Here is a 14,013-nt window from a genome sequence, read left to right on the forward strand (position 1 = left end):
TCCCTGGTTCCAGCTCCAGCCTGTTTTTGTAAGCCCCAAGTTGCCCAGGCATTTTCTTCATATACTTCTATATTGATGTAAATGTATACATTTGGAGAGGTACATTGTTTTTAAGAGGACATACTATAGTATTGACTCTACATATAAATGCAAACAACGTGTTGAGGCTTTTGAGGAAGAACAATACTTAACATTGTAAGCATAGTTTGAACTTTAGTCATATCAAAGTTTGTGCATGGTTGTAAACTATAGTTTAGGAGAAATTAATGAGCAGGAAGTGTTTTCCTAGCACAACTCCTAGGGGTACCATCTATGGGGAAAATAAATCACTTTGCCACGGTCTCCATGTTCAACAAGCCTAACGAATGATACTCATAATGTTTGTAACCTGTAATGGTTTGCTTGTTGCCTTTCATGCGGCGACTATAACATTGCCTAATGTTCGTAAAACCTAAGAAATGGGAATCCTCATTCTTAAGAGGACTTTTAAGAATGAGGTTGTCACTGAGGTGAGCACAGAAACCCAATTGAATAAAACACTTTTATTGTACAAATCTCCATTAACAAAAACATAACTGATAGAAATGTCAACAACATATGGTATATTGCCAGTATTGATACTTGTTCCTAGTGTAAGCTTTGAAGTATCACCTGACCAATTGGTCAATAGTGTCAAATCTAAAGACTCAATCTGGCAGACATTGGATCACACCCTAAACGGAATAGGGCGGGCATAATATGCCTTTCCTGTATTTGCCTCGTATCCACACCGCTGCTGCAACAGTGGACAGGATAGGACGTTATGTGGATGTGGGCATCGAGTCATTTTGGTGTTGGTTTTCTTTTTCTTTTTTTCATTCAATCTGCTGATGGGGGGGAATGACTAATGTATGGGCTACATAAGTACTTAGCATTTCACTTACAAGGTCCTTATGATGCTGCTTGCCATGTAAATTCTTGTAGTAATTCATTACACTTTTTATCCTTAAACATTCAAAGTCTTAAAGGGTCACTAAAGGGAAAAAAAATATTTCAGCTAAATAGCTTTCTTTACCTTACTGCAGTCCTGGTTTCATGTCCTCATTGTTCGTTTTTACTGTAATCCTCTGTTCTGAACACTTCCTGGTTGTCTGTTTCCTGATGAAAAAAGTCATGGGAGCTTTCTCTCTGGTCACTAATCAAGGAGGTGTGATTACTGTGTGTCTAAAACCCCTCAACACCAATCAGTTTCGTTTGGCTCTGTATTGGCTCTGTGCAGCAGAGAAGCAGGAAACATGCAAAAACAAAACAAACTGTAGGTACATTATATGATTGATTTTTATCTATTTTTAATCATTTTTAAAAGGAATCAGTTAACTATTATGTCTCTATACCCTGTCATTTCAGCAAAACATTTTTTTTCCTTTACAACTCCTTTAAGTGTCCTTCGCCTGTCACATTTGCCAACAGTGTTATGTAAGATGCAAATGTTTGTTGGTACTCCTAGAGCAGCCCCTTTTTTTCCTAAATAGCTTCCTTTACCTTTAGTGCAGCCCTCTTTCACTTACCTCATCCTTCGATTTTGCTTTCACATGGGGTGGATCAGTAATGATCTGCCTCCGTATGCTCTGCTTGCTCAGCGGGGATCACTCTGTTGATCCCCCACTGAGCCGGCGTATGAAAGGGCGGTCCCTGCACACTGTGCAGGGACCGCCCTGTCTTTTTTCCGCTCTCCCCTATGGGGGGGATCGGATGAACACGGACCGTATGTCCGTGTTCATCCGTCTGCAGAGCGGATCGGAAGAAAAAAATAGGGGTTTCTTCCGTCTGCAAAATCGGATCTTTGCGGAGGCGGACGATTATGGGTGTCAGCGGATGTTCATCCGCTGACACCCGCAATCTCATTGGGACCAATGTATGTCCCTTTTTCATCTGCAAACGGATGGATGAAAACGCAGACTTATGGTCCGCACGTGTGAAAGGGGCCCAACAGGTAAAGCCCAGCATCTTGGACAGGCAAGAGTGACCCCCGCATCTCTGACCATTACTGCAAAAACTCTGACTGTGTTTTGAATGCATTCGCTTTACAGTGTAAACTTTTCATACTTCGCACTAAAACTCAACATAGAGCGAAGTCCTATGTGGTGCATCACACATTGGTTTCAAACTTTACTTCCACTTCTTCTGTTTTTAGCCCTTATACGATACTCGGGCACTTCCTTATGGCCTTTTGCCCCAAAGACTTCATTACGGGATGGTTTGCACCCGGGTTACTGCAAATTCCTTCCAGACATGCTTTTCTATTATCGGCACCCGATGTGTGTACTGCACTAGGGGATTATCCTCACCCACAGCTATGGTGGAAACTAGGTGAAAGGGAGCTAAGGCAAAAGCTCAGGAGAACATTTGCTTTCCAGAAGGCAAGCACAAAACTCTATTTCGGTGTGATGATTCCCTTCCATCAAGGCAGGACTCCATTTTACAACTGCTTTAATATAGCTATCTTTGTCCAGGAATTTTAAATCTACGTTCACCCTTTTTTTGTTTTTACTATTTTCCAGCTCCCTTGTATACCAATATAGCATTAATGTACTAATTTTGCAAAAATAAAACTGCTTTCCATTTATTCTACACATGCTTTGCCTCTCTGTCTTCAAAGCCGTTTTAAAAAACGCTTCTCCATTACTTCTGCCTTTTTGCATAGACTTTAGGAAGGAGTTGACCAGCTGATCTCGTTAGCACATGCCCTGCATTATCCACCCTCAGCTGATCAACTCCTTCCTGTGTCATGACCTAAAGTATGCCCAGGAAGTAATGGAGCAGTGTTATTAATTGGCTATGAAGACGGTGAGGTAAGTGTGTGTAGAATAAACAGGTGAACTTGGCCTTTAACCACCTCAAGTACAGGCAGTTTTTTACCCCCTTCCAGGCCAATTCACATTTGAAGGACCATTGCTCACCACTGGGGTGTTTTTTTTTTTTTTTTTTGGTTTGTTTTTGGTTTGTTTTTTTGGTGGCTATTGTTAAATGGTGTGTGTGTGTGTGTGTGTGTGTGTGTGTGTGTGTGTGTGTGTGTGTGTGTGTTTTTGTAACCATTTTCTGTGTAATGCAAATCAAGACTTTAGTCTAGTGTAATATATTTTCTTTTGTTTTTGTGTAGTTTGACGAGAGTGTCCGAATATGGGACGTGAAGACAGGGAAGTGCCTGAAGACGTTGCCTGCCCACTCTGACCCTGTCTCTGCTGTAAGATGTTCTTCTGCTGATGGTTTTTCATGAGCAGTTTTCTAAAAATATATTCACATAGCTGGATATCAGAAGGATCCAGAAAGCTGAGGCTTCGGAGTCATCTTCTACATGTCCTGAATTCAGACATACTGAAGGGTTCAAGACAATGCTGAAACTAGTGGCATTAAGCTTTAAGATTCTTTAGTTTGAGGAGCACTGTACACTTTTTTTTTTATTTTTTTATTTTTATCCTAGATGGATTGTAGTTTGTGTGTTTTTTTTTTTTTTTTTGGCAGCTAATATGCTGGGAAACAATAAATCAAGTGTTTTACACGCAAGAACACATTTAAAAAAAATTATCGATTGCGGGGAGGAGCCGCCATGGGACCCCAGAACAGCAGGATCGTGGTCACTCTGCAAAACTAACTGCACAGTGGAGGGAAGTATTAGGGCCGAAACAACTAATCGATTAATCGACAACTAATCGATTATGAAAATTGTAATCTATTAATTGGCCAGTAACATAATGGGGTTAAAAAAACTAAAATTGATTTTTTTATAGTACAAAAAAGCAAATCGCTACGGTAAATATTACTTTCACTGTCCCACAGTAAAAAAATGAACCCCTTACAGTAGTGATTATTTGCTCTTTTTGTACTTATTTTTTATTTATTTTTTAACCCCATTATGTTACTAAACATCTCAGGCCTGGGTTCACACCTCTGTTTTTTGGTGCGTTTTGCAGAAAAAAAACTACAGTACATTTACATGTTTTCCTATGGGACACGTTCACATCCATGATTTTTTTTTCAGCTGCTGCGTATTTGGAAAGGGCAAGGACTTTTTAATGCCAAACGATGCTATTTTTTTTTTTGTTCAATATACTTCAATGGAGAAGCTGCAGAAAAGCATGTAATGTGTTTTTTGTGGCAATTTGTTTTTTGTAATCTGCCCAATAACAAATTGGCCCAAAAAAAATCAAAACATTTTTTTTTTAAGGCGATTATCCGATTAATCGAAGCAATAATCGGCCAACTAATCGATTATGAAAATAATCGTTAGTTGCAGCCCTAGGAAGTATGACATGTTTGTTATTTTAAAAAACTGAACCTTTTAGTGTCACTTTAAGGAACACAAGCCTGCCATTTTTTTAGGATTACCTGAATGGGCGTTCCGTGCTCCTCTATGGAGCCACGGATGTCAGCGGTTACATGACCGCTGACATCCGATCCGCCAAAGTGTGACAGAGGAATACCCTACTTTTCCATCAGTCTATCGGATTGGGTTACAGCGGAGCTCTGACAGGTCGGTCCCTGCACAGTGTGCAGAGACAGACCGGTCATCTGCTCAGTGGGGATTGACTGAGCGATCCCCGCTGAGCTAAAGTGAAGCCCGCACACGGACAGTCCCGTGTGAAAGGGTCCTTACACATTTCTATCATGCTTACACTGCCTATTTCGGTAAGAGGTTGTTGTTCCCTGCCAGGGTAGAGCTGTCGGTGAGATTACAAAACAATAGTTGGAATTGACATGCTGCATTTTCCTTTTTTTAATAGTGATAAATAATTTTTTCTTTTTTTTCCAGGTGCACTTCAATCGTGACGGTTCCCTCATTGTATCTAGTAGTTATGATGGGCTCTGGTGAGTTCAGTCTTCCTGTTACTATACCAAAGCAATGCTTTAACCATGTTTGTCCCTCATGACACCTAACTTGAAAGGTAGCTGTTGCTTCCGAAAAATCATCCTTGGGCATTCCGTTGTGGAGAAGCGTGTGCACATCCTTGACAGAATAAGGCCATATGACATAATCTGACGCTGACCCTGAATAAGGCCATCTGACACTGACATAATGACCATGTGACTTTATTGGTTCGACCATGCATGCATTAAAACTGACTAAAACCATGTTGACTTGCTTTTTTACCGTGCAGAAAACTGCAAGAAAAAGAAATTCTGTACACAATACCAGTGTTGTGGTGTGAACAAGAGCACAATTGTGTGTGTGTGTGTGTGTGTGTGTGTGTGTTTTTTTTTTTTCTTTCCTCATCTCTTGTGACCTTGCAGAACAGGTGCAGAAAAACTGACGTCTCTGCACCATGGTGTGAATGAGGTTTTAAGGTACCGGAAAGTTTTTTTTTTTTTGTTTTACGATCATAAAATAGTACATCAAGCCTAATACAACAGGACTTGCATGTAGTAAAATGCTACAATGCTCATATTCCCCCATTTTGCCTTTCTTTTATTCTTCGTAATGAGAACATGGTTTTCTAAAGCCTAATCGCAACAACCTAAAATCTTACTATAGGTACAGTATGTGTGCTAGTAGATTTGTGTGCTTCAAGCTACAGACCTTCATTGTATGCAAGCAGCAAGTTATTCATCCATTATTGCGTGCTTCAAGTTGTTTTGGAAAATAGTTTTTAAGACTGTTCTGCATCTGTTTCTCCTATTTTCAAATTTGATTTCTGTTTTTTTTTTCTTGGTATTCAGTCGAATTTGGGATACAGCATCTGGCCAATGCTTAAAAACACTCATTGGTAAGAAATGGCTTTGGCACTTGGGTGGTGGGGGTGGGGGGGGGGGGCAGTAATTGGACTTTCTTCGTAGCAATACTCAATTTTGTGTTTGTTTTTTTTTCTCTGACTAGATGATGATAATCCTCCAGTGTCTTTTGTGAAGTTCTCTCCAAATGGCAAATATATTCTAGCAGCCACTTTAGACAAGTAAGTACATGTGTGTTGCATACAGCCCTATCACATGACAGGAAAATGGCACATTACAAACTCTTGCAGAGGTTCACAAGGCAAGGGATACCGAAGAAAACATTCAGATACAACCGTGATATATTTGAGTAACTATGAGGAAGGGCCATAGCGTACCAAATTCAGTCATTGGCTTTAAGACACAAAACAAGAAAAAAAACACCTTAACATGCTGCTGGTAACTACGTGGTATTATAGCGAGACAGGGTCTTGATGAACTTTTCAGTGACTGGAGAAAGCCATCCTGAGGCGGAACCCACTTGAGACAGGTCTATGTAGCCTTCATCTGAGACAGGCCTGTAAAATCCCAATGCCTGAGAGAAATTTCATGGTAAATTACACATTAATATCCCCAGAGACTGAGGTGAGCCACCCCAAGCAGATCTTGTCAAACTTCTTTGGACTCCCTTTAGAAATGTATGTCAGCTTGTACATAGACAAAGCTACGTTTAATGAGATCACTTCAAAAAGGATGAGTGGGAAGGGAATGGTCTTTCAATTTAGGTACTAACTAATAAAATTGTGCAAAGCAATGCTTTCTGTAAGCTACTCAGGTCTGTCTTGGCAAACATCATCTAGCAAGCATCTGGCCAGGGCACAGGTATTCGGAAGCAATAGCTTTTTCTCCACAAAGCGAAGGGTGGCTGACCAAAAAAGTCTAACATGTGGACATGCCCAGAACATATGTAACATATATCCTCCCCCCAAGTCACAATGGCACTGTGGACACTCTGGAGAATCCAATTTTCCCATTTTATATCTGCCAGGGGTATAAAACTCTGTGGCAATATTTTAATTGGATTTATTTGTCTGGCGGAGATGACCATGGAGAGTTGAGTGTACACAATATCCTCCCAGGACTCTTCAGCAAGCTCTGGAATATCCATAGCAAATCCTTTCTAGTAGAGGAGACTGAAAGGAGCTGAACATAATATCTAGAGATTCATTTTAGAGTGGTCTTTCTGAATTAAAAGGGCCTCCAATGTAGATGGTTGTAAGGAAACATCCCTCAACCTAAACTTTCTAGCCAATGTCACAATTGAATATATGTAAATAAAAAATGGTTGGGAACCCCACATTCCAGCTGCAGAAGTTGAAATGATTTGAATACGCATTAATCTTTCAACAGCTTCTTGGACACGTGTCACAAAATATTTAAAAATCTAGGGATGTAGATAATTTTAAATGTTGCCTCTGCCCAAAAAGTTCAAAGGCAAATTCGACTAAGTGTGTGAATTAACTGTCATATGGTGAATAAAGGGGGAAGGTTATTATCAATTTAGGTCTCCAGAGACACTTTGGTCCCAAAGTACCTAAACCTGGATACTATTTGGAGGTGCATATTGGAGGGTTAACCAAGGGGATTCCCTGGGTCAAACGGAAAAATTTAGACTTGCTCCAATATACTTTGATCCCTGAGCATTTGTCAAAATGAGAAATAACCTCAGTGTCCAAGGAAGTAGCTGCAGCATCATTTAAACATGACATATCGGCGTGAGGTGTTCTCCAAAGCATTAATCTGCCAGACCTTTGGATTGGACCTCAATAAGGCCACCAGAGGTGCAAAGGCAAACGGGGGCAACCCCTGCCGTTTTTGCACTGATGGATACAGAAAGGGTCAGAAATTTGAGCATTCACTCAAATCTGGGCTACAAGTCTACAATATGGAAGTTTGACCCAAGCAATAAGCTTGGATCCAAAACCCAGTTGCTCAAGGACCACAAAGGGGTAAGGCCAATCAATAGTCAAATGCCTTATGTCTGTCCAGGGGACACCACTACTCTCGTGTCAGGATTGAAGCCAGGGACTTGTAAATTCGTAAAGAAGCTTTTAAGATTTATAGCTGAAGAGGGATCGGGAATAAACCCAGTTTGGTCTGAATTAACAATATAGGTTATAACTTGGTTCAATCTGATAGCAAGAATGTTGCCTAATATCTTGGCAGCTACATTAATGAGAGAAATTGATCGGCATGATTCACAGTATTTAGGGTCCTTGCTTGGCTTGGGATTCTTGTAAGGAGTCGGGAAGGATCAGTTTTTCAAAGAATTTGTAAAAACCTTCAATAGTTTCTGGGCCATTTGAATTCTTTGTAGGTGCTATACCTTTCTACCGGGTACCCATTTAAGCCGGGAGTTTTATTGGGATGGAAAGCATGTATGGTGTGGCCTATATCTCTTTTGTTGCAATAGGAAAATCCAATTTAGCTGCCATAGATTGGGGCCGCATCTGAAGCTGCACCTGTGCCAAATAAGCTTGCACGTCCTCCCACTCATAGGTAGCCCCTGAGGAATACAGATGAGAATATAATGCTATAAAGGTCTGCGCAACCTCATCAGCAGAGGTACACAAAACATTGGAGTTCTCATAAATACAGAGAATAGAGGCCTATGCACTCTGTCCTCACTAAATATGCTAGGTTTTTACTGTTTTTGTCCCCAAATTCAAAGACTTGTTGGTTCTAATAGAGGAGCTTCTTTTAGGTTTTTCTGCCAGTAGATCATCACGTTGATGAGTAGCTCTCCAGATTTTAAAATTTGGGTTTCAGCATCCGTTAACACCTTTTTAAAGGTGTTAGCACCCTCTAGGCCCTGTCAGATCTAAGTGTGTGTGTGTGTGTGTGTGTGTGTGTGTGTGTGTTTGTGTTTTTATGAGGAGATCCAAGTTGTTGAACTCCAGAGATGGTGCCCAGGAGCTTGGCATCAAAGGCATCCCAATAAAACACCTCCCGGGACCTCACAAGTGTTTTCCATCTAATAGTTATGGTTATCAGAAGCTGTTTCAATTACTGTATTTATTGGCGCACAACACTCACTTTTTTACCCTGAAAATAGAGGGTAAACTGTGCCTGCGTGTTATACGCAGGGGGCTGTGGAAAGGTTTATTCCTGAAACTTCCCTCTTAAAATTATAAATACGGTAATTCCTCCTTCAACCACATAGGACTTAACTTCCAAAGCCTATACCCAACAGGGGCAGCTTCTGAGAAGGCTGTCAACAAGGTTGAGGAGTGTCTTTGGGAATGTTTGACCATTCTTTCAGAAGCGCATTTGTGAGGTCTGGCACTGATGTTGGACAAGAAGGCCCGTCTTTCGCAGTCTCCGCTTTAATTTATCCCAAAGGTGTTCTGTCGTGTTGCGGTCAGGACTGTGCAGGCCATTCAAAGTTCCTCCACCCCAAAATCGCTCATCCATGTCTTTTAGGAAACACTTAAAGCATCCGTGAACTAAGACATTTTGGACAATTTCGTGCTCCCAATGTTTTGGGGATGGCCCTTTCTTTTTTGAACATGACTGCGCACCCGTGCACAAAGCCTGACCCAAGGCACCAGTAGAAAGGAGGGCCCAATCTTTCAGAAGAAAGGAATGAGGCACTGTCAAGAGCACATTTGTCAAGTGCCACTTGGGGATTCCAGCCACCAGTCTGTCTCCATTGGAGAAGTGAAGAACTGCACGTTGCCTTTATTCAGGACCTAAAGACTGCAAGATGCAGCGTATTATATGGAAGATTACATTCTCAGACGTTTCTTGACACTTTGAAAAGCAGCCCCCTGTTTCTGTGTAGTGGCCGAGGAAATTTGCAAACATTGTGATGGTGTTAAACCTATTTATGCATATTCCTAGCACGTTGCAAGATAATTTACTCAAATCAAGAAAAATTGCTAGCAGGGGTCTAGGATCCCTGGTGGAGCCTGCAGGGGCGCTCAAAGAGCCCTTTCAATGGCTGAGGGTTGAGAAACTGCTCCAAAGGTCTCCTTCAGCCAGTTGAGGAGAAAGTCCTCTGGGGGTTTCTGTTCCAATTCTTCTGGAAAGTCCAGAAAGTGGAGATTTTTCTCAGCTGAAGCAAGTCTTCCAGATCTCGTAACTTGGCAGCCTGGGATTTATGGTCCGCAACCACATCACGAACTGTGACCATAAGAGGGTGTTAAATCTTCCACTTTGCTAATGTGTTGCTCAATATTGGAAACCTGATGGTGGAGCTTGTGGACATCATCCTTAAGCCATTAAAAGTCCACTCCTGAGTGTATAAATCTGTATGTAGAGAGTAAGACCAGGCATTGCTTAATGGCGGCCATGATCTGTGTCTGGGTGAGTTTTTGTACCTGATCCTTCATGTCAGTAGATTGCAAATCCTGGTCTGATGAGGAAGAGTCAGCCAGTCCCTACCTCCATCATCCCATGTGGGATTGACTTACCCTACCGGAGAAGAAGAGGCCTGATTTTTTCCAGTTGGCATCTTGGCTGCCTGCATGAGCTAAGCTGGCCAAGCGCTCTCCGTGTGTCTGACAAGTCTTTCCCAATTTTCACCATTGCTGCCTTGATCATGAAAGTCCCAAGCACTGTGCAGAGCCAGGTGAGCAGCAACATTTTTTTTTTAAAGGCTAAACGGGATCTCATAGCGGTCACAGAGCAGAGAGGAAGCTGCTCACATACTGGAAGTCGGGCATGACCAACCCCCCCCCCCCCCCCCTAAATTTATAGTTTTTCCCCTTTGACATTCGACTTTATATTGTGAACCTCTGTGGATTTAGATAGCTTTGGTGGTAAAGTCGAATGAGCTGTGACAAAACGCCTTTATCTCTTTTACTCTTTATCATAATATCTATATATGACAGATTTCACTGATGTGTTTAGACTCAAAGTTGTGATTTAGAGCTAACTTTGTGATCTATTTTTGGTTTGTTGAATAAGCTTTGCCTTTGTAATATTAAAGCTTATTTACTTTGACACTTAAAATTATCATGACGCTTTTTTTTTTTTTTCCTTTCTCTTCAAAGCACGCTTAAGTTATGGGACTACAGCAAAGGGAAGGTAGGTGTCTCAAAGATGTCAGATTGTGTTTAGTTGTGCCTCAAGCCCTGTTGTGTCAATACCATCTGTTGTATTGGTAATTCAATATCTTGATGGTATTCCCTGCTGTCGGGAGCAACCCTCAGCCTGGCGGATAAATAAAGAGGCTGTTATTGTGCCCTTTTCTGATAATCATGTGTGTTCCCCAGGACGATTTTGATTAGCAGGTAGGAATAATGTGCACCTATTCCTTGGTGGCCTTGTGACCCAGTACTAATTGCACAACCTTTCTCATCAGGTCTCCTGTTATTAACCAGTAATTTGTCTACAGTCTTCTGTGGCAGCGTACATTGTTAAAGAGTCTGTTTATATGTGCAAAACCTTCTTATGACTCATGTTTACTTCCCCTCTGCAGCCTGCTCTAACAGTATACATTGTTCAGAGGACCTGTTTATGATTTAAAGGTTTTAATAGAACTATATGCTTGATAAGCAGCCCTTTGGACAGGTAAATGCTACTCATAGATGGCCTGTTTATTAAAAAAAATAAAGACTACAGTAACGTTAAAAATCAAGTAGTTATCTACTGATGCTTTCCAGGATAGATGGCATCTTTTTTTTTTTTTTTTTGCTTTTATTTACCTCTAAACTGGGCTTTCATGAGGGCCCCTTGGCAGTGCTTTGTTAATGTAATAGTAATTCTGTGCTATTCAGCTACCTTGTTTCCAGAACATTAGTAAATTTTAAGCTTGTGGTTGGGAATATCTTTCTGATCAGAGACATGTTTAGTTGGAAAGGATGAACAATTACAGTAAATGACATCCTGTCTTTGGAGAGGTCCGCTTTTAAACCTTATTCTGCATATTCTTAAAATGAGGGGTTTCTCAGCAACTGTGATGCAGGTGGCCCTGACACACATTTGTGCTTGGATTAAAAAAGTTGGGTTTGTGACTGGTGTATGTACATGAAGCCTAAGAGAGACCCACAAACAAGAGGGGGGGGGGGGGGTGTTACAGCTGTGGGGCCAGTCATAAAGAAAAATATAATTAAAGAACCAGACCATATACATTGGGGGAATTTTATCGGCACTGCAGTAGACAGTATCTGAAGTGTCTTCAGGTTGTTCAGTAAAGCTTACTGAAGCAGCTGTTTGGCAATCTGTCTGCCCCAGTTTTTTAATACATTTCTACTAATGTGTAAAACTGGAATTTCTTGAATGGAGGACAAAAGGCTTTAGTATAATCTAGGGTAACAAATGTACAAGGTGTCTTCAAGCTTATTGCTTTCCCTGTGGAGTCCTTTGGATCCCAAGTCCAAACTGTATGTGGCACCTCAGTTTTTCTTGGGGTATGATCTATTTTGTTTACTTTCATTGGGCCTGCTTGGCTCAATATAAATATGCATTTGTGATACCTGAAAACCTCTGTGTAGAAGCTATATATCTATGTAGTAGCCTAAGCTACTACAGTGAGGAACATGTTCTTTGAGCGCTGTGCCAAGTGGCTGCCATTCTACACAATAACCAAAGGGGTTCGCTTGCTCACCTTGCCACATTTCAGAGAACTCCTTGCATTTTCCCCTCAATCAGTGTTCTCTGATTTGATGTGGTGGAGAGAGAGGGGCAAGTAACGTCACGATATCCACCTTGTCCAGTTAAAGAACTCAAGCTCAGCACGCAGAAGACTGCAACTGTCATTTGAAGGAGTTTGGGCTAATAAAGTGATTTTGTTTATCAGAGGCCAATCCATTATCACATAGGAATACTTTTGTGCCAAGCTAACCCGATGTTGGTATGAAAATTTATATCATACCTGAAGTTCAGCTTTAAAGTAAATGTTACTTGCCAAGGCTATAACTTCACCCATCATGGGGCTCCTGTGAAAGGTCACCTTACAGATTTTTCTGAAAAGTTGAACTTGCTCTTTAAGTTCTTCCCTTATGTGCTTGGTCCTGTTTTCTGACCTATTCTTTACACCCTTGTTGGAGTAACTCCACCTGGAGTCTGCAAGCAAGACCCAGCTCTTTTAATCAATGATGTAAAGCAAGTCCACAAATGTGTTGATGACATCCAAAATTGTGTCCATAAATATACAACCAAAAAGGAGTTGTATAATGAAAATAAGTGAAAAAAAAAATACTTTTTACCGGTGCTCTTGTGAAAAAAGTCCATACAAGTGTAAAATGCCATGTCCAAAGAAAAATGTGTTGAATCCACCACCAATCTGCAGAAATTACTTCTTACCAACGTGCCGCCATCACCCAAAACAGAGGATCAAAAGATGCATGTAATCAAATGCAGCTTGACTCCAAGAAACGGCAAACGATATCACGGGTCCTTGGCAGTAACCTCACGACCAATGAACCATCAGTGGATACACGCAGTACATAGAAAATATAGACGTTCCGTATAGTGTATTACCGCATTAAAAATGTATTTAAAAAATCAAAGTGATACACTTACAAAGTTGCAGTTTAAAATAAGCCTTGAGTCTGATGTGCCGGTCGGTGCACAAAACGGACAACCCGTCCTTCTGGGAAAACGTATGGAGCACGAGGTGACGTCAGCGCATCGCTCCGCCCTACGTCCGTTTCGTAATAACTTGGTTCGCTACAAGTAAGCATCACATGATGTAGAACATGTCCGCCACCTTTTGCCTGTTGTTCACTTCATTTTGACTGCATCGCTTTGGTGTTTTTTTGGGGATTTCATTTGTACAATAAAGGCATTGTTTTAAGGAGTGCGGCAGTCCAGGATCTTCTATCCAATGCACCTGTGCATAGCCAGCACCTTTTTGGTTTAGTGGGACGGAAGCAAAGCCAAGGCATCAGCAGTTTTTTTTTTTTTTTTTTTTTTTTTTTTTTTTAGAGCAGTATCATCCCTAACTTAGTTCGTCCAGGGGAAATCCCACATGGAAATCCAACATTTCAGAGCCGACCTGGCCTTGGGAATCTGATGCATGGGCAAATCCAAGGTCTGTTGATGGTTGCCCCATGCTGACAGGCTGGTGTAGAGATTTCTCTGGCCTAAAGTACCATCAAGGGGCAGATTTAAACTTTGGCCGTTTTTTGTTTCAGAGACTAATTGCGTCTCATCCGTTGTTTAAAAAGTCTTTGTGGAGGGTGTCATGAGGATTGTTGTGCCTGTGTGGCCCCTTTTTGTCTCCATTGGATATTAAGTTGGTGTTGTCTATTTTAGACTACTTTGAGCATGTTCAAAAATTCTCTTGGCCTTTTACGTGCAAGGTTGCAATTACTAGGC

At 41.2% G+C, this 14,013-nt stretch overlaps 1 protein-coding gene across 2 annotated transcripts in view; it reads left to right on the top strand.

Moving 5' to 3' along the window:
• WDR5 (WD repeat domain 5) overlaps positions 1 to 14,013 on the top strand; it is a 43,728-nt gene that overhangs the window by 24,918 nt on the left and 4,797 nt on the right. For both annotated transcript variants that reach the window (XM_040324085.1, XM_040324084.1), the window contains exons 7-11: positions 3,140 to 3,223; positions 4,790 to 4,845; positions 5,695 to 5,741; positions 5,852 to 5,927; positions 10,743 to 10,776. In XM_040324085.1, coding sequence (XP_040180019.1) covers positions 3,140 to 3,223; positions 4,790 to 4,845; positions 5,695 to 5,741; positions 5,852 to 5,927; positions 10,743 to 10,776 — 297 coding nt within the window. The remainder of the gene's footprint in view (positions 1 to 3,139; positions 3,224 to 4,789; positions 4,846 to 5,694; positions 5,742 to 5,851; positions 5,928 to 10,742; positions 10,777 to 14,013) is intronic.

This window comes from Rana temporaria, chromosome 9 (assembly GCF_905171775.1).
Source record: "Rana temporaria chromosome 9, aRanTem1.1, whole genome shotgun sequence".
NCBI classification, from domain to species: Eukaryota; Metazoa; Chordata; class Amphibia; order Anura; family Ranidae; genus Rana; species Rana temporaria.